This window comes from Myotis davidii, unplaced genomic scaffold (assembly GCF_000327345.1).
Source record: "Myotis davidii unplaced genomic scaffold, ASM32734v1 scaffold68, whole genome shotgun sequence".
Taxonomy (NCBI): domain Eukaryota; kingdom Metazoa; phylum Chordata; class Mammalia; order Chiroptera; family Vespertilionidae; genus Myotis; species Myotis davidii.
This window is the reverse complement of record NW_006300376.1, coordinates 2861518-2885097: the sequence shown is the minus strand read 5'-3', so window position 1 is coordinate 2885097 and position 23580 is coordinate 2861518. Positions and strand designations below refer to the sequence as shown.

Below are 23580 nucleotides of genomic sequence, written 5' to 3'. Positions count from 1 at the left end.
ATAAATATGTTGTTATTTAGTACAAGGAAATGGTGACTTTTAAATAGGGTATGAAGAGGATTGTATATACATCAAAGGTTAATTCTTGTATAACTTAAGTGACAGTTTATCCATCTGAGAAAAGGAAGACTGTGGTGAGCTGAGGGGTTGCACAAGAAGCATTCTGCTCCAAAGAATTCATTAGCAAAAGAGGATACAGTGTGGCTAAAAGCTATAATCACTGTACTTAAAGTCCTCTTAGGAACCAGGTCTTAAAAGATGATAAACTTGGCCTCATGAATAGTTATCAGCCAAATTTCAAAATGAGTGCAAGAGTATGTTATTCCAACTTAAAAGATAGTGCTTTATGTAAGGAATTTTATTTACTGTTCCAAAAACAGCATCATTATTCCCAAGAATTAATTAAAATGAAAGGAAACCTTCCTTACTACACAGAATGATTATAATAATATTTAATGTGAATGCTGCTAAAACGTTCCAAAGTATTAAACCTAATCATTTACATGGACTATGGCTTAGGAAGGCATGGAAATGCAAAGTTTTAAAAATTTTAAAACGATAATGTGGTAGGGAGAAAAACAAATTTTTAGTTCCACTCCATTAAGGATTCCTCAAACAATGTAGAAACCAGAGTTCAAGTTATACTTTGATGTGTAGATCCTTTTGAAAGCTACTCTACCCTGTTTTATACGAAGCATCTGCAGCTAAAATGAACACCTAGTGAAGAGTATGGATGCTGCATTACATAAGCAGACGTCAGAACTGTCTGTCCCAAGCTGATTCTAAGTTACTTTAAACATGTATACACGCAGAGTCAGAAATTAGCTATGGCTTACCTCTTAGAAGTAACAGATAATTACCCTCATCATGATGAAAAGGGTTTTAAATGTAAACTAATAGAGGCATTTTTCCTTCAGCAAAGCTCTGCTTTTAAAAGTTCAAAACTTTAATTAAAATAGGAAGTGCTTTACTATGTAGTAAAGACACTCTTCAAATTAGTGAGGCAGAGAAAAGGAAGGACTCTGTCAAGGAGGAAAGGTGGGACAGAAAGATAAAAAAGGGAGGAGGAGAAAAAAGGGAAAGGAAGGAAGACTAAAAGGATAGAATTACCTATTGAAATACATTATTTCCTTCAAATTTTAAACAGCACAAGAACCACAATGGATTTCTGAGTCTTTAGCTTTGAAAATATGCTATTTCTTTAAATATATGTTAATTTTCCACATTTCAAACGTAATTTCCATTGACAATGCTTTGAGGCCAAGTTTAATATGGTGTAAAACATGGCTAAATGAAGTTGGAGAATAACACACATTAGTTTTATTTCTCAAAGTTTCGTGCACATTAACTCAGCCACATATCTAATATCCAAATCACTCAGTGAACTCAATCATTATTTGAAATCTTCAGCTTACTAATTCTTATAATTTCACTAGTTCAATTTTAATTATGTTTTGTACATAAATGTGTCACAACATATGCATGCAGATAGGTGACTTTCATGAAAAGATCACACCCAAGGTAGACATATGGTCTACTCAAATATGGTTTCCAAATGTAGATCCAATTCTGTTGAAGTTAATTATGATCAGACTCATCATTCCATTGATAGAGACCTCTCTCTACCCCTACCCCTCAGCAATACACTCAAACAGTGGCTCTTTGAACCAGCATTGACCCTCCTTTAAATTTATAGCCTTTTTTGAAGCAGACTTTTGAGAGATACATCCTGTTTAAGACAAGATATACAGTACTTTGTAAAATGCTCCCAAGGCATCAAAGTAAGATAATACTATTGAATGTTTAAACTAGGCTATTTTTCTTAACTGAGAATTAACCTTTTAATATATCACAATCTGTAAAAGAAGCAACTTGCCTAAAGATTTGAGGAGTTTCAAGTATGTATATCATTATCTGGTATCTATATGTAATATCAATATAATTGATAATACACACATCAATATATCTATACATATATGCCTGTATTTATATGTATAATCTCTTTATGTGCTTGTCTTATTATGAACAATCTGTATGGATCACAAAACCAAAAGTATTATATAGCCCCCATAAAACCTTAAAAATTAAAAACAAAACAAAACAAGTATGACTCAACAACTAAGACATATACTTAATCAAAGAGCATAGTATGCCAAACAAATTTTCGAAGATCAAATCAGAAATAAAGAATAGGATATTGGCTTTTGTATTTTTACTTCGTTTTACTTCTAATATTCCTAAATAATCATCCTATATATTACCTACTTAAAATTATTAGCAAGTAGTTATTTTAAAAGTATGAGTAATTAGATCAAAAGTAACTCTCATATTTACCCAAAAGAAGGAACCACTACTAAGAATCAAAGCCTAGTAATTCTGTTCTTAACAGACAGGTGCTGTGTGTTCTGGCATGTTATATGAAAATCAGTTATGAGAAGAACAGAAAAAAAATCAGAAGGTAGTTTTCACTATTGGAATAGATAAATGATTAAGCAAATTTCCTTACACCATGAAATTGTCAACAGATTAAATAACCACCCTAAGGGGCACCATTTCTGGATGTTGGCATTTTCTGAGGTGAAAAGAAAAGGGAATTGAGAGAAAAAAAAATGTGATCATGACACAAAGCAATTTTGGTTTTAGAGATCTTTTTGAATAGTAGGCTGAAGGAATGAACATACTTTGTACAGGAACTAAGCTTAGACTGGCAACTGCCAAGACCTTCTGAGGCCATCAGTAAATCGGGACTCTAACATCCATGTCAGGGAAAGACGGGGGACTGAGTCAATCACTAAGGCAGCAGCCTGCCTGACTGTTCTACATGGCTATTTCAGGCATATATTACCCAGGTTGACTATTCCTCCAAGAAACTCAAATATTAGTGGTAATCTGAGGTGCCTTAATAAAGAATAATAATAAACCAAGAAGTAAACTTAATTGAAAAATGTTTTTTTTTAAAAGAGTTACATACTTATTTTGTGATGTAAATACTATTGAGTACTTAGGTATGAACAGCTGTTTTCATTTTAGTCAGCAGTTAAAACTTTTTGAGCCATCTCACATTAATTTGAGCTTTTGTTAAATTTCAAACTGACCAACTGGAGTTTAACTCATTTTCACTATATCTACTCATAATCTCAAAAGGGTATCAAGGAGAGGTGAAATGATCAAAAGCAGAGAATGAGGAAAAAAATACATATCAATAACTGACAGTAAGGTTAACTTTTACATATGCTAGAATACTATAAAAAAACACATTAAGCATCTTACTACAATCAAGAATTTCTTTGTGGAGGAAGCTAAAAAATTAATTTTAGTGAAATAATTAAGACCATCTTATAATAAATCCATCTCTTTTAAAATGAGGTATTTAATAATTTAGTTTCTAATATTACTCCATACATGCTTGGAGAGTTCATGTTTTAATGTGATAACTAAAACTTGCTTAATTGGTAATTAGAAAAATAACATTCTGTAAATAAAAGAGACTCAAAACCACATAATTTTAGCTATCTGTTTCAATCTCTTCACACTAAACGCAGGATGTTATGTTTTTACTTTCTGTCCACGCATTTTCTCTATTAGAAGAAAAAATGGAATAAAGGCAGGAAGTAACCAAAAGGGTGGAATAAAAAAGGAGCCTGATGTGTGTAGAAATTGGAAAAATCTCAAATGGAAACCTATGATACAAAAGGGTAAAAAAATAAAAGTAATAAACTTAACAATATATCAAAGAGAATAGTCATAAAGATGGTGGGCTCTGTGGCCATACTACCTGGGTTCAAATCCCAGCTCACCTATTTACTAAGCTGAGTAACCCTGGGCAAGTTCAGTAACCAACCTTTATCTCAATTACCATATTTATAAAATGGGACAGTACTAGCACATATCACAGAGAACTGTAGTGAGCATTATAGAATAAATACATATAAAATATTTAAAATAGTATCTGGCAAATAGTAAAGTACATAATAAATGTTAGCTACTATTGTTACTTGTCTATAATTACCAGCAGTACTTTTTTTAATCTTAGAAATATTAAATAAAACAATGAACTACCTTAGTGCAACAAATAATGAGAAAATACTGATTTTATTTAATAATAACTTTAGTAGTTTGTGATAATAATTTTGGATTATTTCCATTTTCCTAGCAATAAATTAGAGAAAACATTTGCTATCATATTATCTACATTATCTTGTAACTAATAAATAATGCAAAATTTTAAAAGCTCTGATAAATATCATTTGCTCTCATCCAACACTTAAAAAACAAAATAGCAAATCATCTGCATCAAAAAGTTCCCATCCCTATATATGACAATTGTTTAAAAAAATACCTGCCAAATAACCTAATAGTACTTGCTTTTATTTTTCAAAAACCCACACAGGAAGCGATTTCAATCTAAAACCATCGCAGAGAGATGGCCAGCTTATTTTTATTTAGCAAGGGCAATCAAAACTTGCTGTGTTGGGCTGCCCCCTACAGGTCTCACTTTATCAATTTCTTTTAAAAGGTGCACATGTAGAGAATATCATTTGAGTTTTACATTAAGATCAGTAATACTAAAAAATATTAATACAATGCAAAGTTGTATTATTAGTTAGTTCATTCATCCATTCAAGCAGAAAATGAAACATCTCTGAGAAACATCTATAAAGATACAAAGAGAAATGAAGCAATTCCTTCTTCAAGAATCCATAAGTTAATGCTTACATAGATTTCAACAGATCTACAGTAAAATACTACAACATAGCTTAAGAAATAGCTATATTGGATTACAATGTGTATATAGAAAAATAACTCGTCTACACATTCAAGACCCAAGTTCTACTTCCATTTCTGCATCAACTATTCAGTTGAACATTGGATAAGAGTTTTGTGCAACTTCTTATATCTAAAATTAGGAGGCTGACTTACATGATTCCCAAAGGCTTCCTTTGGTTCAAATATTCTATAATTACATTTGCCGTACTAAATACTAGACAGAAATGTTTTAAAACAAAGTTAAGAGAAAGAAGAAATAGTTTCTACATGATATGAAGGGTTGGAGAACATATGAAGAAATCAAGAAAGACTTCTTGGGGTTAGTGAGATTTGAGGTGAATTTAGAAGCATTCTGGGAGTAGATGTTATTCCTAGAAGGAGTGAACATTTTAAGAAAATGAAACATCAAAGCATGTTTTGGGAACAACGTGTGATGGTTGGTATCTGTTTTATGAAAATCAAACTAACAGGAACTAAAAGTGCAAATGGCAAGAAGGAGATAAATACAAATGTTTTTAGTACATTACAACATACAATTCTAGGAAATGATCAAAAGTGATTCCAAGGTACTGAGTCTACCAACTTGAAGTGGTAAAGACATAGGGAACTAAAACAGAAAGAGAGGTTATGTGAGTATCTGGTAGTGATGAGAAGCAGATTTTGGGGACCAAATAGACCTCACAGAGAAAAATATGCTAAGACCAGAAATATACTGATAAATGTAGGGAGCTACTTATTAGCTATGTTCCACTAGTCATAAAAACAAAAACCTATAGGAGGCATGACAAGCCACCATCATTGCTGATAAAATAATTCACAGCAAAACATATTGATTTAAGTCAATAATAGCTAATAACATACAACAAATAATTTGCAAATTATTTACTACATACCAGGCACAAGACTGTATTAAAAGAATGACATATAATCCTCATAACAACTACATAAAATATTATTATCCCTCTTTTACAGATTATAAAATTGAGGTCCAGAGATGTAAAGTGAATGGCCCAAATCACACACCTAGTTGGGACATAAATAAAAACTTCTCTATCTTAACCACTGGCTATATTAATGAATGTTACAGATTAAATTCTTCCAAAATTTTTCCATTTATCAAAGATATTATGTAGCAGAAAATCCCAAAATAATCAGGAATGTATGACTTTTACAAAAAGTAATCACCTATCATTTATAGTAATATTCATGTTTCTTAAGCAATATACAGAGTTAAAATTCTTATGTTTAGAAATAATTTAAAAAGCTTAGAAAACTCCTTAGTGTTTATTCTCTTCCCTAAATTTCATTAAAACGTCATCTAACCAGAAGGGGCTTGATCTGATTGGTTTAATTTGGATGCAATTGTGTAAGTAATTCCCAGGACTCTCTCCAGCCCATAAGCTGATTACCTAATTTTAAAACCTTACTAAGGTATAAAATTACATACAATAAAATGAACACATTTTAAGTGTATAGTTCAAACTGTAACAAACTGTTACAGTTTTAAGACCATCACCCCAATAAGATATAGGACATTTCCATCATCCCCAAAGTTCCCTTTTGCCCTTTTTCAGTCCATCCCCATCCTCCCCTCCCACTTGGTCTTTCTTTCTGTCGCTACAGATTAATTTTGCCTGTTCTAGTATTTCAATAATTCAATTTTTAAATAATTAAGACTCGAACTCATTTCAGAAAATAATTCAAGAGTTAGCATTGAAATACAGTGCACAAAAAAGGAAATTTTAAAAATTAAAGCAAAATAAAACCCAAGAAAAGAAGGCTGGACTCTACTTCTTTATTCTTTTAAAATTCAAATCACAGTACTTCAAAGAAGTCTTCATTAATTGAACCAACTCACACCCATAGAGCATTAATCTCATATGCAATGGCTAAAACCTCAATAAAACCATTCACCTTCTTGCAAAAAAAGATATTCTTTTATACTATGCACATGTGTATACAGCATTTTGAGATAGATGTGCACTCTAGCCCCTGTTACATGGCTCACTAGCTGTGTGTCCTTTATTTATCATTAACTTCCATCTCATTAAAAAAAAAAAAAAAGCCCAGCCAGCTTGGCTCAGTGGTTGAGCATTGACTTATGAACCAGGAGGTCACGGTTTGATTCCCGGTCAAGGGCATATGTCTGGGTTGTGGGCTCGATTCCCAGTTTGAAGTGTGCAGAAGGCAGCTGATCAATGATTCTCTCTCATCATTAATGTTTCTATCTCTCTCCCTCTCCCTCTTTCTTCCTTTCTGGAATCAATAAAAATATTTTTAAAAACCATACTTGTCCTGTTTATATAAGCATGTTGTGTGTGTGTGTGTGTGTGTGGTGGTGGGGGGGGGTCAATCCGGGAAAAAGGAGACATAGGTAATACTTTAAACAATTTAAAAAAAAGAAAAACAAGAATGTTGTGAAAATCCAGTGAAATAGTATGAAGGTATTTTCTAAAATATATACTGCTATACGAATGTAAGATGGCTTTTTATTATTATACACCCCACACTGCTTTGTTATACAACTTTACCTCTCAGAACTAGTACAGAATGATAGTTACTGCCTAACAGAAAATCCAGCCCAGAATGCTATAGTGAAAATGTATGGTATGACCATTTTGTATAACTTATTAAGATCGTAGAACGACCATCACTTTCACAGGTGACTAGGACTTCCTTAGTTTGTTCATATAGTTTGAGTATTTATTGAGCACCTATTATATGTAAGGCACTGTGAGAAGCACAAAGAGAGAAAATTTCTCCCTATCTGTTAAAAAATGTTTAAAATACTCAGGGATGAAATTAAATCAACTTCATAATCTGACCTCAGGTTAATAACTATACAAAAAGCTGAAAATCAATGTTATGCCTTCAACTTGCAAGTTATTTATCATTATATAATTGTTATCTTTATTTGGATCAGAAGTGAAGTGATTTTAGGAACTGAGCATCCATGCTACACTGTCTTTTTTATACACATGAAATATAAATTCTATTTTTAAGCACAGGAGTCTCAACATGTATCTTGGCATGCTACTCTACAGCTAGGTGTGAGTTAAGAATTAGACACCTTTCCCCCAAAATTACTGTTATATAATTCTTTATATAAAAAACATTAACAACTATACATGGAGGGATTCTGGGAGCATGGAAGCTTAATGCTTCCCCTTCTCCCCCTCTACTCCCAATTCTATCTCTCACACAACACAGCAGCTCTCCTGAACTAAAGCAGCTGCTGAGGTGAGCAAGCAAGCAGGGTCTACATGGAAGGAGCTATAAACATCTGCAGATTCAATCTGAAGGAAAAAACCACCTTAAAATCGATTAAGAACATAAAACAAAATCTGAATAAGAAAGATGTATTATGTTTTTATGTGGGAAGATTTAATAACATGAGAAGGTGAATTCTATCAAAATTAAAAAAAAATGTAATGTATTTCTACTTATAATTGAACTAAAGGCCCGGTGCATGAAATTTGTGCGCAGGAGGGGGGTCCCCTCAGCCCAGCCTGTACCCTCTCCAATCCAGGACCCCTCTCACGATCTGGGACCCTCCGGGACCCCTCAGGGATGTCTGACTGCCAGTTTAGGCCCAACCCCGGGATCGAGCCTAAACCGGCAGTCGGTCATCCCTCTCACAATCCTGGACTGCTGGCTCCTAATTGCTCACCTGTCTACCTGCCTGGTCGCCCTTAACTGCCCCCCACCCCCTGCCAGCCTGATTGCCCTTCATTGCCTCTGCCTGTCAGCCTGATCACCCCTAACTGCCCCCCCGCAGCCTGGTCACCCCTCATTGGTGCCCCCCACCGGCCTGGTCGCCCCTAACTGTCCCCCCACCTGTCTGGTAACATCAAACTGCCCCCTCGCTGGCCTGGTCACCCCTCACTGCCCCCCTCTGCCAGCCTGGTCACCCCTCACAGCCCTCCCCTCGTGCTGGCCAGGTTGCACCTCACTTTCCCCCTCTGCAGGTTGCCCCATGCAGACTGCTGTTTGGTCGTACTGCCAGCCTGATCATCCCTCACTGCCCACCCCTACCAGCCTGGTCACCCCTCACTGCCCCCTTCTGGCCTGGTCACCCCTAACTAACCCCCCTGGCCGGCCTGGTTGCCTCCTCGTGCTGGCCAGGTTGCACCTCACTTTCCCCCTCTGCAGGTTGCCCCATGCAGACTGCTGTTTGGTCGTTGCGTGAGGGTGTCCCAACCAATTTGCATATTACCCTTTTATTAGTATAGAAGATAGATAGATAGGACAGTGTAGAGAATTAAATAAAATGATTTTAAAAGTCAAATGGAAGAATGAAGAATACTAGTAAATATGAAGCCTGGCCGGAGTGGCTCAGTTGGTTGGCCCTAGTTCCATGCATCCAAAGGTTGCCGGTTTGATCCCCAGTCAGGGAGGGATCACAGGGAGATTCCTGGTCGGGGCACATACCTGGGTTGTGGGTTTGATCCCAGTCAGCGCCTATGAAGCCAAAAGTGGGGTGGGGTTGGGGGCATTGGTCAATGTTTCTCTCTTTCTTTCTCTTTCTCTCTCTTCTCTCTCTCTCTTTCTCCCACCCCCCCCCCCCCCCCCATCCTCTCTCTAAGCATCTCCTAGGGTGAGGATTAAAAAAGAAGAATAAACATGAAAAGGATGAGAAAAAAGGGGGTGAATTTCACCAGTATATATCAGAGGACTAAAGTCATATAAAAATAATGCTGGCATAAGAATAAACACATAGTCCAGAAACAGATCCTAGTAGTCCAACTATTTTAATGTAAAACAGAGGTGGCATTTTTATCCAATAAGAAAAGGACAGTTTATATCAGGAGTCAATATACTATGGCCTGAAAGCCAAATGGTGCCCTTTGCCTGTTTTTGTTAAGCAAGTTTTATTGGAACACAGCCATGCCTATCATCTGCAAATTGTCTATGGCTGCTTTCATGCTATAGTTGCGACACAGACCATCTGGCCTGCAAAGCTGAAAATATTTACTATCTGGCTCTTTAAAGAAAAAGTTTGCCAACCTTTAGCTTATATAATAAATGACTCTATTACAGTCAGCTATAACCTGGAAGAAAACAGAACTGTACCCCTATATCTCACACAGTATTTAAAAATAAGTTCCAGATCAATTAAAGACACACACACACACACACACACACACACACATCTATATCTATATGAAATCAATCTTACAAAAAAGTTAGGTAACAAAATTATGTATAACCTGTAACTGAATGGGGAGAGGCCTTCTTAACAAATAAAGAAATCATGCACAACAAAGAAAAAGATATAGTTGGCTATATAAAGAGTTAAAAACTTTTTTATATAAAGAGTATAAAAATCAAGATAAATCTTATAGTTGTGATTACTTTTAAAAAGTGATTTACAGAAGTGGTTAAATTCAGGGTAGGGGAAAAGTAGGTTTACAGTTGTGAGTACACAAAACACAGCTTATTCCTGTATTATTATTAATTATTGTATTATATTACTTATTTGCATTACAACTGTAAACCTTCTTTTCCCCTAGACTGGATATAAAAAATAATCCTAATATATAAAAACCCTAGGTCGTAATGACCAGTCACAACCAAGGCTCAACCAACCAGAAGTCAGTCCTGCAGTCAGTGATGGGTTGCTGTGGAAACCCAGTGCTGACTGTTTCCACTGCAGGCGCGGTGCCCCAGCACTGACTGCTGAGGGGGCTGCAAATCAGGGCCAGAGAGAGAGGCCTGAGAGAGAAGCAGGGACTGATCCGTTGCCTCTGTGGCAGCTTTAATCAGCACTTGCCTCTCTCTTTCTCTCCCAGTCTGGCCAGCAGCCCGCCTCCATTTCTCTCCAGGCCTCCACATGAGCTGTTGATCAGCCCCGCCTTTCTGATCAGGCCCTGTTGATAGGCCCAGAGACACTGACTGGCATAGAAACCGACTAATCAGAACCAAATCTGGGTGGAGGAACCAATGGCTGCCTAGGAGGAGGAGCTTTTGATGCTGACTGGCATAGAAACTGACCAATCAGAACCAAATTGGCTGGCAGAGGAGGGCAGTTGAGAGAGAGATAAGGCCTGCAGGGGAGGGCAGTTGGGGGCAACCAGGCTTGCAGGGGAGGACAGTTGGGGGCGAGATCAAGCAGGCAGAGGCAGTTGGGGCGAGATCAGGCCGGCAGGGGAGGGCAGTTAGGGGCGATCAGGCAGGCAGGCAGGTGAGCGGTTAGGAGCCAGCGGTTCCCAGATTGCAAGAGGGATGTCCGACTGCCAGTTTAGGCCCGATCCCACAAGACCACTAGTATTTTATAAAACAATATGAATAACCCAAAAGAAAATACAGAACAGGAAAACAAATCCACATGGCCAAAAAAGGTGAATGGATGTGTAAACTTACTAGGTGTGAGAGAAATACTAAAGTAACAATGAGATTGTCTCTTTATATGTCAGAGTTATAACACCCATTGCTGGTGGAGATATACCAGAAGAGGCATATTGTCCTAGCTTGTTGGCAGAAATCTGAATTCATATGTTTTTGGAAAGTAACCTGGCAACATTTAAAAATATTTATATAGCCCTAACCAGTCTGGCTTAATGGATAGAGCGTTGGCCTGTGAACTCAAGGGTCCCAGGTTCGATTCCGGTCAAGGGCATGTACCTGGTTGCAGGCACATACCCAGTAGGGAGTGTGCAGGAGGCAGCTGATCGATGTTTCTCTCTCATTGATGTTTCTAACTCTCTATCCCTCTCCCTTCCTCTCTGTAAGAAATCAATAAAATATATTTTAAAAAATATATTTATACAGCCGTTTGCAGGGCTCAGTGGTTGACAATTGACCTATGAACCATGAGGTCACAGTTTGATTTCCGGTCAAAACATATGCCTGAGTTATGGGTTCCAGTCCCAGTGTGAGGCATGGAGGAGGCAGCTGATTAATAATTCATCACTGATGTTCCTATTTCTCTCTCTCCCTCTCCCTTCCTCTCTGAAATCAATAAAAACATATTTTTAAAGATGCTTATTCTTGTTCATTCTTCACTAAAATTCAGGTGTTCAAACTAAAAATATTGGTACATTGTTCCTGAAAGCACCATCTGAATTTATTTCTAACCTCTAGAACAGCCGTGGGCAAACTATGGCCCATGGGCCGGATCCGGCCCGTTTGAAATGAATAAAAATAAAAAATAAAAAAGACCGCACCCCTTTTATGTAATGATGTTTACTTTGAATTTATATTAGTTCACACAAACACTCCATCCATGCTTTTGTTCCGGCCCTCCGCCCCAGGTGTGGCTGCGTGGGGAGGGACCGTGGGAGGTTGGCTCCAGGGCTTGGCTGGCCTGGCTCACCCAGTCCTGTCCTGCTGACCACCTTCTAAGTAATTTCCTTTCCAGGTGCACAAATCTGTGCACAGGGACACTAGTATAGAATAAAGTAGGTGATTAAATACTCCTTATTGAGTAAATGTAAACAACCTATCTAATAAAGTGGTAATATGCAAATTAACCCTCACGCCCTCACAAGATGGCTGCCTACGACCAGGCCGGCAGGGGAGTTAGTGAGGGACAACCAAACAACTGAACAAGCAGGCTGCGTGGGGCGACCAGGCCAGCGGGGTGGTTGTAAGGGGTGACCAGGCTGGCGGGAGGTGGGGTGGGGCAGTTAGGAGCAACCAGGATGGCAGGAAGGGGGCGGTTGGGGCGACTTGGCCGGCAGCGAGGGGCAGTTAGTGGCGATCAGGCCGGCATGCAGAAGCAGTGAGGGGCGACCAGGCAGGCAGGCAGGGAGGTGAGTGATTAGGAGCCAACGGTTCAGGATTGTGAGCGGGTGATGTATGATATTAATCACCACTTGTAGCACTGTGCACAGCACTGTGCAAAGCATGCAAATATTTATGAGTAAATGAACTTGTTGAATTAATGAATGGGTAAGACTTTTCTGACACAAAGTGCATTGGCGGGTTAACATTTATAAATCCACTAGAGGCCCGATGGACAAATTCATGCACCAGTGGTCGGAGCGTCTGCACCCTGGTGGTCAGTGCATGTCATGGCGACTGGTTGACTGGTCAACTGTCTGACCCCTGGTGGTCAGTGCACAGTATAGCGACTTTAGTATATCATTAGCATATTACGCTTTGATTGGTTGAACAGCCTACCAGTTAACTGGACACTTAGCATATTAGGCTTTTATTATGTAGGACTGCTTCTTGGAAAACAGAATAATGTGCCAAATATTCACTCACAGTCATTATACAATGTTTTTAACAGATATCTTCATTAACTACCATCTGTTTACATGTGCTATTCTAAATATGGTTCTAGTTCCATTTCTGCAACACTTCCTGCCATTAACCTCATTTCTAGAATACTGGCTAAAATGAAGCACCTGGATTTCAGGAAAACAGACTTGAAATTCACACAACAAACTAAACTGTCATGTAAATGACAGGAATGACACATTTGGGTCTATAATGGGCCTCTAGACTACTTTTGGATTTATTTTACTTTTACCACTAAAATTCTGCCACTACATTATAGTCATTTTGAGTCTATGATAATTGAATTACGGATGAAAAAGAACTAAAGTTTTCTAACAATCTGTACAAAAGTCAGTCTTTAAATAATATCACCAGTTAGAGATTTCCTAGGTTTCTATCAACTTTATTTGGTCAATGTATACTTCATTTTATGTGACAATTATATCCTCAAAATTCTATAAACTTAATTTTTATAAATAAAGTCATACTTTGTAATAACTCTCACCTAGGTCTGAATTCTAGCTCTTCCATTTTTCATTTGTGTGCTCCTGAGCAAGTGACTTTAAAGTCCCTCAGCTTCAGTTTCTTTCCATATAAAATCAAATTATGATACCTACATCATTGTAAGATGGTTTTGAGGCTTCCAAAGACAAAATGGGTCTCACTTAAGCATGCTCTCTGTGCCCTTCCTTTTTAACCCTTGCTACAGAGAAAGTCTATTAGGACTCTGCAAGGAAAAAATAAATATTTTAGCAAAACTATGCCCCTCATTTATCTTATTAATAAATCTGGATTTTCAGGTTTTATTTAAATTTACTTACTAATTTAAGGTCTCAAATAGAACAGAGATTTATATTTCGTATGTTAAAAAGGTGCAGATTAATAAAAATGCATTCTAAGTAAAAACTATGCAAATCAATGAAATATGCCAACATACAAACAAACTGGCTGTAAAGGAGTCAGCAACAGAAATCTGTATTACATTTAGATCATATAATTAGGAAAATGAAAAGCAGAGCCCTCCTTCCTTTGGATAAGGCAAGAATGAAGAATCGAAAATACAAAATAGGGAATGGAAAAAGGTAAGAAATGAACAATAGGCAAAAACGAAGGCTGCTAAATTTTTATGTTCACTTAATGTATCTCACTTCTAAAATCTTAACAAATTCAAGTGAGAACCAAACTGGAAAGGGGTAAAGGCAACAATAAATTGTCAGTTGAGAACCTCAGTTCTGTCTCCTAGTTGAGGAAAAAACACTAGTGTGACACAGGCAAGGTCAGACAGCAAGCTCTGCCCCAACAGAGGACACCTGGCAGCCGCGTTTTGCCAAGCAAATTCTGAGAATTCTCTAACTCCCCACTTTCTATCTAATTATAGAACTTTATGAAAACCATTCTCTCTTTTATACACATTCTGTCTTTCTCTTCCCCTCCCTCTCTCTCATATTCTTTCTCTCTAAATCCTGTGTGATGACACCACAGTAAGAGGTATGACACAGCTGATAATTCCCCCAGAAATGAATGATAAATGTGAGAAGGAAGATCTCTGCTGTACATCTGCACTATTCTAACAATAATAATCCCTATGTTAAGTAACAATATAGCACACTTTTCCTATAGGAGTTTAAAGTATTTACAATATAGAAACCACAGTATACAAGTAGTTAAATATACATGTCAAAACCTAACTGTCCAAATAAGTGCTGGGGGGTATACATCGCAAATTAGTTTTGGAGTTCTTTTGAGGATGTCTTCAGAATCTGTGATATGTTTTATTCAACTATTCCACAAATAAGATACTTTGCTAAACTCTGGGAATGCATTTTGGCACATTACTATGAAGATCATGGAAAACAGAATAGTCCTCAATTAACTATTAATAATTGATGAACAACTTAATAAATTAACAAATGCTCACAAAAGCCTACTAGTATATGCCAGGTACCTTTTAGACCATGGACACACAGCATGAACAAAACAATTACTCTGTATCCATAAAAAGATGAACCATTTGAAAAGTATAAATTTCATTTTTGGAAGTGATTAAAAGCCATACGGCACCATAAGGATTTGAGTCAAAAGGTGCCATAAAGAAAAGGACTATTTGTTGTAAAAATGATCAATCTGCTTTGAAGCTAGGAGTTTAAATGTTTTAAAAAATAAGAGCATCACTGGTATGATTATATAAACCAGTCATATAGCTTCTTTATAACTATGCCCCCCTTTCATTGTATGGATGAGGAAATAGAGGCCTAGCAAGGCTGAGGAACCTCCGATGGATACACAGGTGTCAGGTCTGGCCTCCCACAGAACCTTAGAAGCCTCCCTTCTAGTTAAGTGCTCTTTCTAGGAAACAACTTTTTTTCTCAAGGGCAATTGCTTTATCATTTTTGTATGAAATATTTTACAGTATTTTTGAGATCAGTGAGATTGATATGTAGGCACAAATGTCAGATCAGGAAAGTGAAGCAAAAATAGGTCAAAATACCCAAGTAATTAACTCAATTAATATTTGACAAAGGAAGCAAAGGGATACAATGGAGTTAAAGATAGTCTCTTCAATAAGTGGTTCTGGGAAAATTGGATAGATACATACAAAAAAATGAAACTAGACCACCAACTTACACCATACACAAGAATAAACAACATGGGTAAAAGACTTAAATGTAAGTCCTGAAACTGCATAAATTCTAGAAGAAACCACAGGCAGCAAAATATCAGACATCTCTCATAGCAATATGCTTGCTAATACATCTGCTAAGGCAAGGGAAACAAGGGAGAAAATAAATAAATGTACTGCCTCAAAATAAAAAGCTTCTGCACAGCAAAAAGAAACCATCAACAAAATGAAAAGGTAACCCACTGTATGGGAGAACCTCTTTGCAATGATACATCTGATATGGGTTTAATCTCCAAAATATACAAGGAACTCATACAACTTAACAAAAGGAAGACAAACAAATGGGCAAAGAACCCAAATAGACACTTCTCTAAAGTGGACATACAGGGAGATGGTAAAATATCCTCTAGTGAGGATTAACACCAAAAATAAAGTAAAAAAAACAACAACTATGATACATTTTTACACCATGGAATACTATGCAGCTATAAAAAAGAAGGATCTTTTACCCTTTGAGACAGCATGGAGGGACCTGGAGGGTAATATGCTAAGCGAAATGCCAGAGAAAGACAAGTATCACATGATTCTACTCATATATGGAATCTAATGAACAAAATAAACTGATGAACAAAATAGATCCAGAGACATATAAGCAAGGAACAGACTGACGAATCTCAGAGGGAAGGGGAGAGGAAGGGAGGTGGGTAGAGAGAGATTAACTGAGAATTTATATGCATATATGCGTAATTCATGGACACAGACAACAGTGTGGTGAAGGTCTGGGAGGGAGGAGTGCAGGGTGGAGGGGATCAATGCACTTGAGAACTTCAAGAAGTAAGATGTCTGAGGCTTTCATAAGTTGTTATTGTTAATAATGTAACTTCCTACCTGATATATTCTAAAAGGGATGTAACGAAATCCACTTTCTTCTGCAGGATATTCCATGAGTTTCCGATTGATGGCCCAAAACTGGTCAAATCTGTCTGTAACAATAAATTATTTATTAAAAGTGAACATTATAATTTAATACCTCACATGAAGAGATGAAAGTTGTTAATCCTCTACCAATTAGAAATTTCTGAAAGGGTATTATTTATATATATGATTTTTTCCCTTAAGTTTATATTTCTATACTAAACACAAAGACATAAAATTAATTTTCTGTATTATTGCTTCCTCTTCCTAGGTAGACATTTGTCTCATAAGAAAAACCCTAAACAGATTATGACTGGGATACCCCATCAGACTGGAATATCTTGATTTCCTTTGTTCTACTCCTACTATCTAAACTATAAAGACAACCACTTCAAGTGACCTGAATTTTAGCCAGAACTTGCTTTAAGAAATGAAGTCAAAATACCAAACATAGTTAACGTTAAACAGCAAAAAATATAAAATTATAGGAAATGCTTTGAAACAAATGTGAACTACTTAACACCTTAAATTTTTTTTCAGGTTTAATTTTTTTTTAAAAAAACCCACTTTACTGAGATATAATTCAAATACCATAAAATTCATCCTTTTAAAGTGTACGACTGAGTGTTTTTTAGTATATTCAGAGTGAAGCAACCATTGGCAATATCTAATTTCTGAAAATTTTCATCATCCCAAAAAGAAATACATACCCATTAATAGTTATTCCCTTTCCCCATCCTCCTTGCTCTGGAAATCACTAATCTCTATTCTATTCCAGAAATTTTACATAAATGAAATCATATAAGATGCAGTCTTTTGCATCTGTTCTCTGCCCACCCCCCACCCCCCAGACTATGTTTAAGGTTCATTTATGCTATAGCATCTATCAGAACCTCATTCGTTTTTATGGCCAAATAATATTTCACTGTATGGAGATATCACAATTTGTTTACCCACTCATCAGTTCATTGGATCTTTGAGCTGTTTTCACTTTTTGGCTACTATGAACATTCATGTACAAGTTCTTCTGTGGATGCGAATTTTTTCAATTTTCTTGTGTATATACCCGCCATATGGTACCTATGCCTTGAGGAATTGCCAAACTGTTTTCCAAAGAGGCAGCACCAATTTACATTCTCATCAGAAACGTATAAGGGTTCCAATTTATCTACATCCATGCCAATACTTGTTATTGCCCATCTTTTCTATTATAGTCATCCTAGTGGGTGCAAAGTGATACTTCCTTATAGTTTTGATTCCCACTTCCCTAGTGACTAATTATGCTGAGCATCTTTTCATTTGTTTACTAGCCATTTATATATCTTCTTTGGAGCAGTGTCCATCAAATCCTTTGTCCCCTTTTTATATGAGAGTTCTTTATGTATTCTGGATACAAGCCCCTTATCTGATAAAGGATAAGTAAATTCCCCCCCCCCCACCCCGCCCCCGCATTCTGTACATTGTTATTTAACTCACTGAGAATTTAAGCTTAAATGATTTTTCTCTCAGAATCAAATCTCTGTAAAGCAAATAGCTCCAGAATTTCAGATCAGTTTGGTATTAAAGCATATTCTCCACTACCAGATTCGTCTCAATCCAATCTACTGGCAATCTATTCATCCTGCTTATGCCATCAACATTGTTTTAAAAAATAAAGTTTAGATGTTTCTTCTGATATCCCTGGTCCAAAAGACTATGTCAGGCTCTAGGCCAGTGGTTGGCAAACTCATTAGTCAACAGAGCCAAATATCTACAGTACGACGATTGAAATTTCTTTTGAGAGCCAAATTTTTTAAACTTAAACTATATAGGTAAGTACATTGTTATTAACTTAATTAGGGTGCTCCTACGGCTTAGGAAGAGCCACACTCAAGGGGCCAAAGAGCCACATGTGGCTCGCGAGCCGCAGTTTGCGACCACGGCAGTCTAGGCCTTCTCTAGAGTGATACTACACTAAGACTGACAGCACATGGAATTTAGAATCCAGTTAGTTCTTTGCAATTTTACAAACAAAAACTATTTGTTCAGATTGTTATGAATTTAATGCAGAACCAAGACCAGACGCTTGGTTTTCTGATTCAAAGTCCACAACCGTTTCAACACCTGCAACCACAAAACTGTATCATAATGTTAAGAGGAGCTCCTTTGACCACAATCCTTTCATTTATGAATCAATTATTCTTTTAATGCTTTTTAAAAAATTACTTTTTTGTCTGGCCACTGTGGCTCAGTGGTTGAGCATCAACCTATGAACAAGGAGGTCAGGTCACGGTTCGATTCCCAGTCAGGATACACTCCCAGGTTGCTGGCTTGATCCCCAGTAGGAGCGTGCAGGAGGCAGCCAATCAATTATTCTCTCTCATCATTGTTATTTGTTTCCCTCCTCTCCCTTCCTCTCTGAAATAAATTAAAAATGTATTTTTTAAAAGTATTTTTTTCCATTAAGTAGTAAGCAAAAATGTAATAGCTAAATAAAATGATTCTTCTTGCACACCTGAGATTTTACTCACTGCTCATCATTTATGATCTCTAGTACCTATCTACAATAATGCATGCATAATATATGCTCTTGAGGCAAAGAGCAAATAATAGAATACTATGTACAGAAATTCTCACCGAAAATTTTGGGTTCTAATCCTAGGTTTGCAACTAAGCAGCTACGTTATCAGAAAGAAATCAACTGAAAAGTCTACCATAATTCACTTATAGATAAATCAAGGAATTAGATTAAATAGCTTCTAATGCCTCTCCTGAAAATAAAATTTTATAATTATTTAAGATACCCTCCTTTATTAAAATAGAACCTGTTAAAAACCACAAGAAAAACATTATAGTAAAATGAAGATTTATACTATTTTTAACAGGAAAAAACCCCACCAAACATGGGTTAAAGCAGTCATTCTTAACCAGAGAAGATTTTGCTCCCTGGTAGATCTGGAGACATTTTTGGTTTTCACAACTATAGTACAGGGATGCTGCTACACACCACACAATGTGCAGGACAGCACCCTACAAACAAGAATTATCTGACTCAAAATGTCAATAAGGTCAAAGGAAGGAAAGCAAATACAAACATACAATAAAAAGTACAGAAAGGTTATTAGCAAACAAGTTTTTATGTACTTATATAGCAAAAAAAAAAAATCTGGAAAAGAAATATTGTGTCCATTATCAATTTAATGACAACTCTAAATTCACCCTTCAACATACGCAGTGCCATAAGGGACACCATTTCTTTAAGCATCTCTACTGTGATGAGCACATCAAGCTTTCCCATTATTAGGTGCTGAAAGGACACTGTAAGAAAAAGGGGCTCCTGACTATAGGCACATGAAGGCCCCTTGCCCTTATCAGCACCCTGATTTCCTGTGGAGGCCCATCTGGGTGACACCTCTAAGGTTTCCCACAGAGCTACCACTCCCTCTGCATGCACAGGACACTTGTTACTGGTGGCCTGCACTCCACATTGTACTGATTGTCCAGTGAATGCAGACCAGCTCTAATCTGGGAAAAATAACCAATTTTCCACTAATCCAGGGGGTGATCTCTACCTTTTCCAACAAGTTCTAAACCCAGCCTTGGAAAGGGGCTCCTTATAAGTGTGACCTTCTTCCTTTAATCCTAGGTTATCATATATAGTCATATCTTTTGAAAAAACTGAAGAATAAAAGTGGCAATTTAAAAATTGATGAACAAAAACATATCCAGAGACAGAGAAGCATCGATCAGACTGTCAAACATCAGAGGGAAGGGCAGGGGAAGGGGGAGAGATCAACCAAAGCAGCGGTCGCCAACCTGTGTTCCATGGACCACTGGTGGTCCATGAGGTCTGAAAGGTTGGCGACCGCTGAACCAAATGACTTGCATATAAGCATATACCAAAGGACTGTGTGCATGCATATAAGCCTAACCTATGGACACAAACAACAGGGGGTGAGGGCATGAGTGGAGAGGGATAAGGACACATATATAATACCTTAATCAATAAAGAAAAATTAAAAAGTCCAGTATACTTAAAAAAAAGTGGCAATTTTAAAGAATGTATCTATCTATATTGTCATTTGAGTTTTATGAGAGTTAAGAACTGAAGGTGGGTTTTTAACATTCTCACACCACAAATAATGTATGTATCTACAAGCTCCCACAGGAGACATGGAGAACATCTATGGGCCTGCTACTCAGCCTCATTCAGTAATGTAGTTGTCACTGGCTGAAACCCTCAAACTATAAAAAAGGGGTAAAGTGGCCTCCCCATGCACACACTATCCACTTCCTGCTCTTTAATGCCTGTAATGTCAAAAACAGATTTATTGCACCCCCCCAAAAAGTATCAGTTCATGATAGCCCATAATACACAAATGTTAAGCTTTTCTTTAAAGAGAAAAGCAAATAGTTGAACATCACAATGAAGGGACCCTGCTCTTCACAAAATTTGCACTTACCAATATTACTATTCAAATTACTACAAGTGGTAGTGTATGTATGATATTTAGTATTTTTGACCTGAAACTTTCAAAATATGTAACAGATATCATATCTAATTATAGACTTATTTGAATTAATTTATTCATATGTAATATGTTAAATATTTTAAAAAGCAAAATAGGAAGGGGAAAAAGAAATAGCAATTACTGGGCCCAGCCGCAGTGGCCCAGTGGTTAACCGTTGACATAAGTACGAGGAGGTACAAGGTTCAATTCCTCAGTAGGCACATGCCCAGGTTGCGGGCTTCATCCCAAGTAGGAGGCATGCAGGAGCTACCAATCAATGATTCTCTCTCATTACTGATGTTTCTATCTCTCTCTCCCTCTCCCTTCCTCTCTGAAATCAATAAAAATTCATTAAAAGAAAAAAGAAACAGCAATTACTGGTAGGGTACATAACGCAGATGTGTTAAAAAAGTGACCTGTATCTTCAAATTCATTTGTCTTCTGAGTCTAATAAATTCAGAGAATCTTATGTTACCAGGACACTTAGGCTGAATCATGGCAGGCAGCAGCATACCCACTGGTGCTTAGATGTTGCTCAACAGAAGTACACCATACATTTCTATGAGACCATCTGCTTGAGGTTTAAAGTTACTGAGAAATATCTTTAGGGAGGCCCTAACTAAAGCAAAGAAGTCTTGAAAAACTTCAAGGCCCCATGAAAATTCATCATGAAGACAGAGGAGGCAGGGCTAGCGGACTGGCCTCTACATTAAGGCTCAGAGGAGTGCTAATCCTGGAGAAGGCTAATCCTTAAATACTGTATATAAACATTCATCTTGCAGTAGAGTTGTACCCTAGGGAATTGGTTGTTTGAGTGAATCAAGAAAGCAATAAAATCTGCATTCCAGGAAAATCCTGACCTGGACTATCATTGTCTCTGAATATGATGTTTATCTACTCCTGTGCTGTAGTCTAGAACATTGGAGTCAAAGTCAATAATCAGTATATATATTGTATAGTGCAAGTAATTCTCTCTGTATTCACTGTTATAATTTTCACCCAAACCACTATCATCTCTCAACTAAAGCATTGTACAGCCTACTAATTGATCTCTGCCACTCCACTTATATCTCTACACAGCATCCAGAATGTGCTTTTAAATAAACTGAATCAGATCATTAATGAATAAATTTCCAAACACTTTTCTAATGAGTCATAAGGAACAATGCTTTATGATGTACTTTAATAATATGGTTATTTCAAATTTCGTATTAGAATCATTATTTTAAAAGATAATCTACAGTACCTCCTTAATGCCTGCAACTGGGCAGGTTGGTCCCCGCCCAAACTCTGCATGCAAGCAACCATCTATAATAATAAAAGTGTAATATGCTAATTAGACTGGATGTCCTTCCGGAGGAAGCTGGGGCTTGCGAGGGAAGCCTGGGTCCCAGGTGCCTGTGGTGGCAGAAGGGAAGCCAGCCCAGGTCCCGGGTGCCTGCAGGTGGCCAGAGGGAAGCCAGCCCAGGTCCCGAGTGCCTGCGGGTGGCCAGAGGGAAGCCAGCCCAGGTCCCGGGTGCCTGCGGGTGGCCAGAGGGAAGCCAGCCTAGGTCCTGGGTGCCTGCCGGCAGCCGGAGGGAAGCAAGCCCAGGTCCCAGATGACAGAGGTAACCAGTGCCCGCAGTCAGGGGAAGGCAAATTAACAACCAGCCAAGATGGCGGCTAATTTGCATACTGAGGGCAGGGCGGGTCAGTGCCAACCCTAGCTTGCCTCTATCAGGGGCTGGCGGCAGAGGTCCCCGCCCTCATCCGGCCCTCCCGCAGTGGACACGGGGTTGGCGGGTGGGACCGCAGTGATCAGGCACCCGCCCGGCCCTCATTCAGCCCTCCCGGGGGACCTGGGGTTGGTGGGTGAGACCCTGCCAATCAGGCACCGCCCCGCCCTCATCTGGCCCTCCCGTGGGGACCCGGCCACCCTGCTTGGACTGACAACTGCCTAAACAGTTTCACATCTGTTAGTGTTGTCATGGTAACTAACCTGAAGCCTTGGTGATGAGGTTACATGGGTTGTTTTTTTATTATTACTGATCAACTAAAAAATATCCTTACCCAAAGCCAATCTTGGCTGTCAGGCCATTGGGATCACCAGCTCATTCCCAGCTTCTTGGGGGCTCAGGCCTGCTGGAAAGCGACTTCACCTCCATGTGGGTGCACTGGGCCGGCCGCTGATGGAACGCACTGCCCACTTGGGCAGCTCACACCGGGTGGGTTGGTCACAGGCCGCCCGGCAGCCTCCATCAGTGCCTCAAGCCCCAGGAGCAGCAGCAGCAGCAGCAGCGGCGGCAGTGGCAGTAGCAGTGGCAGCAGTGCCCATGACCTGCCCACCCAGGTGTGAGCGGCCCCAAGCAGGCAGTGAGTTCCATCAGCCACTGCCCAGGCGCACATGCATGCAGGTGAAGTCACCGGCGCCTGCTTTCAGGCCTGTGGGAAAGCAGGCGCTGTGAGCTGGTGATCCCAAAGGCCTGATAGCCCAGCAGTGGAGGGGGTGTTGGGACTGGGGCAGGGGTGGGCAAACTTTTTGACTGAGGGCCACAATGGGTTCTTAAACTGGACTGGAGGGCC

General features: G+C 38.3%; 1 protein-coding gene across 3 annotated transcripts in view; it reads right to left on the bottom strand.

Moving 5' to 3' along the window:
* The window catches only part of ATG5 (autophagy related 5), a 171994-nt gene that overhangs the window by 67202 nt on the left and 81212 nt on the right, over positions 1-23580 (bottom strand). For all 3 annotated transcript variants that reach the window (XM_015572749.1, XM_006777214.2, XM_015572750.1), the window contains one exon: positions 16502-16596. In XM_015572749.1, coding sequence (XP_015428235.1) covers positions 16502-16596 — 95 coding nt within the window. The remainder of the gene's footprint in view (positions 1-16501; positions 16597-23580) is intronic.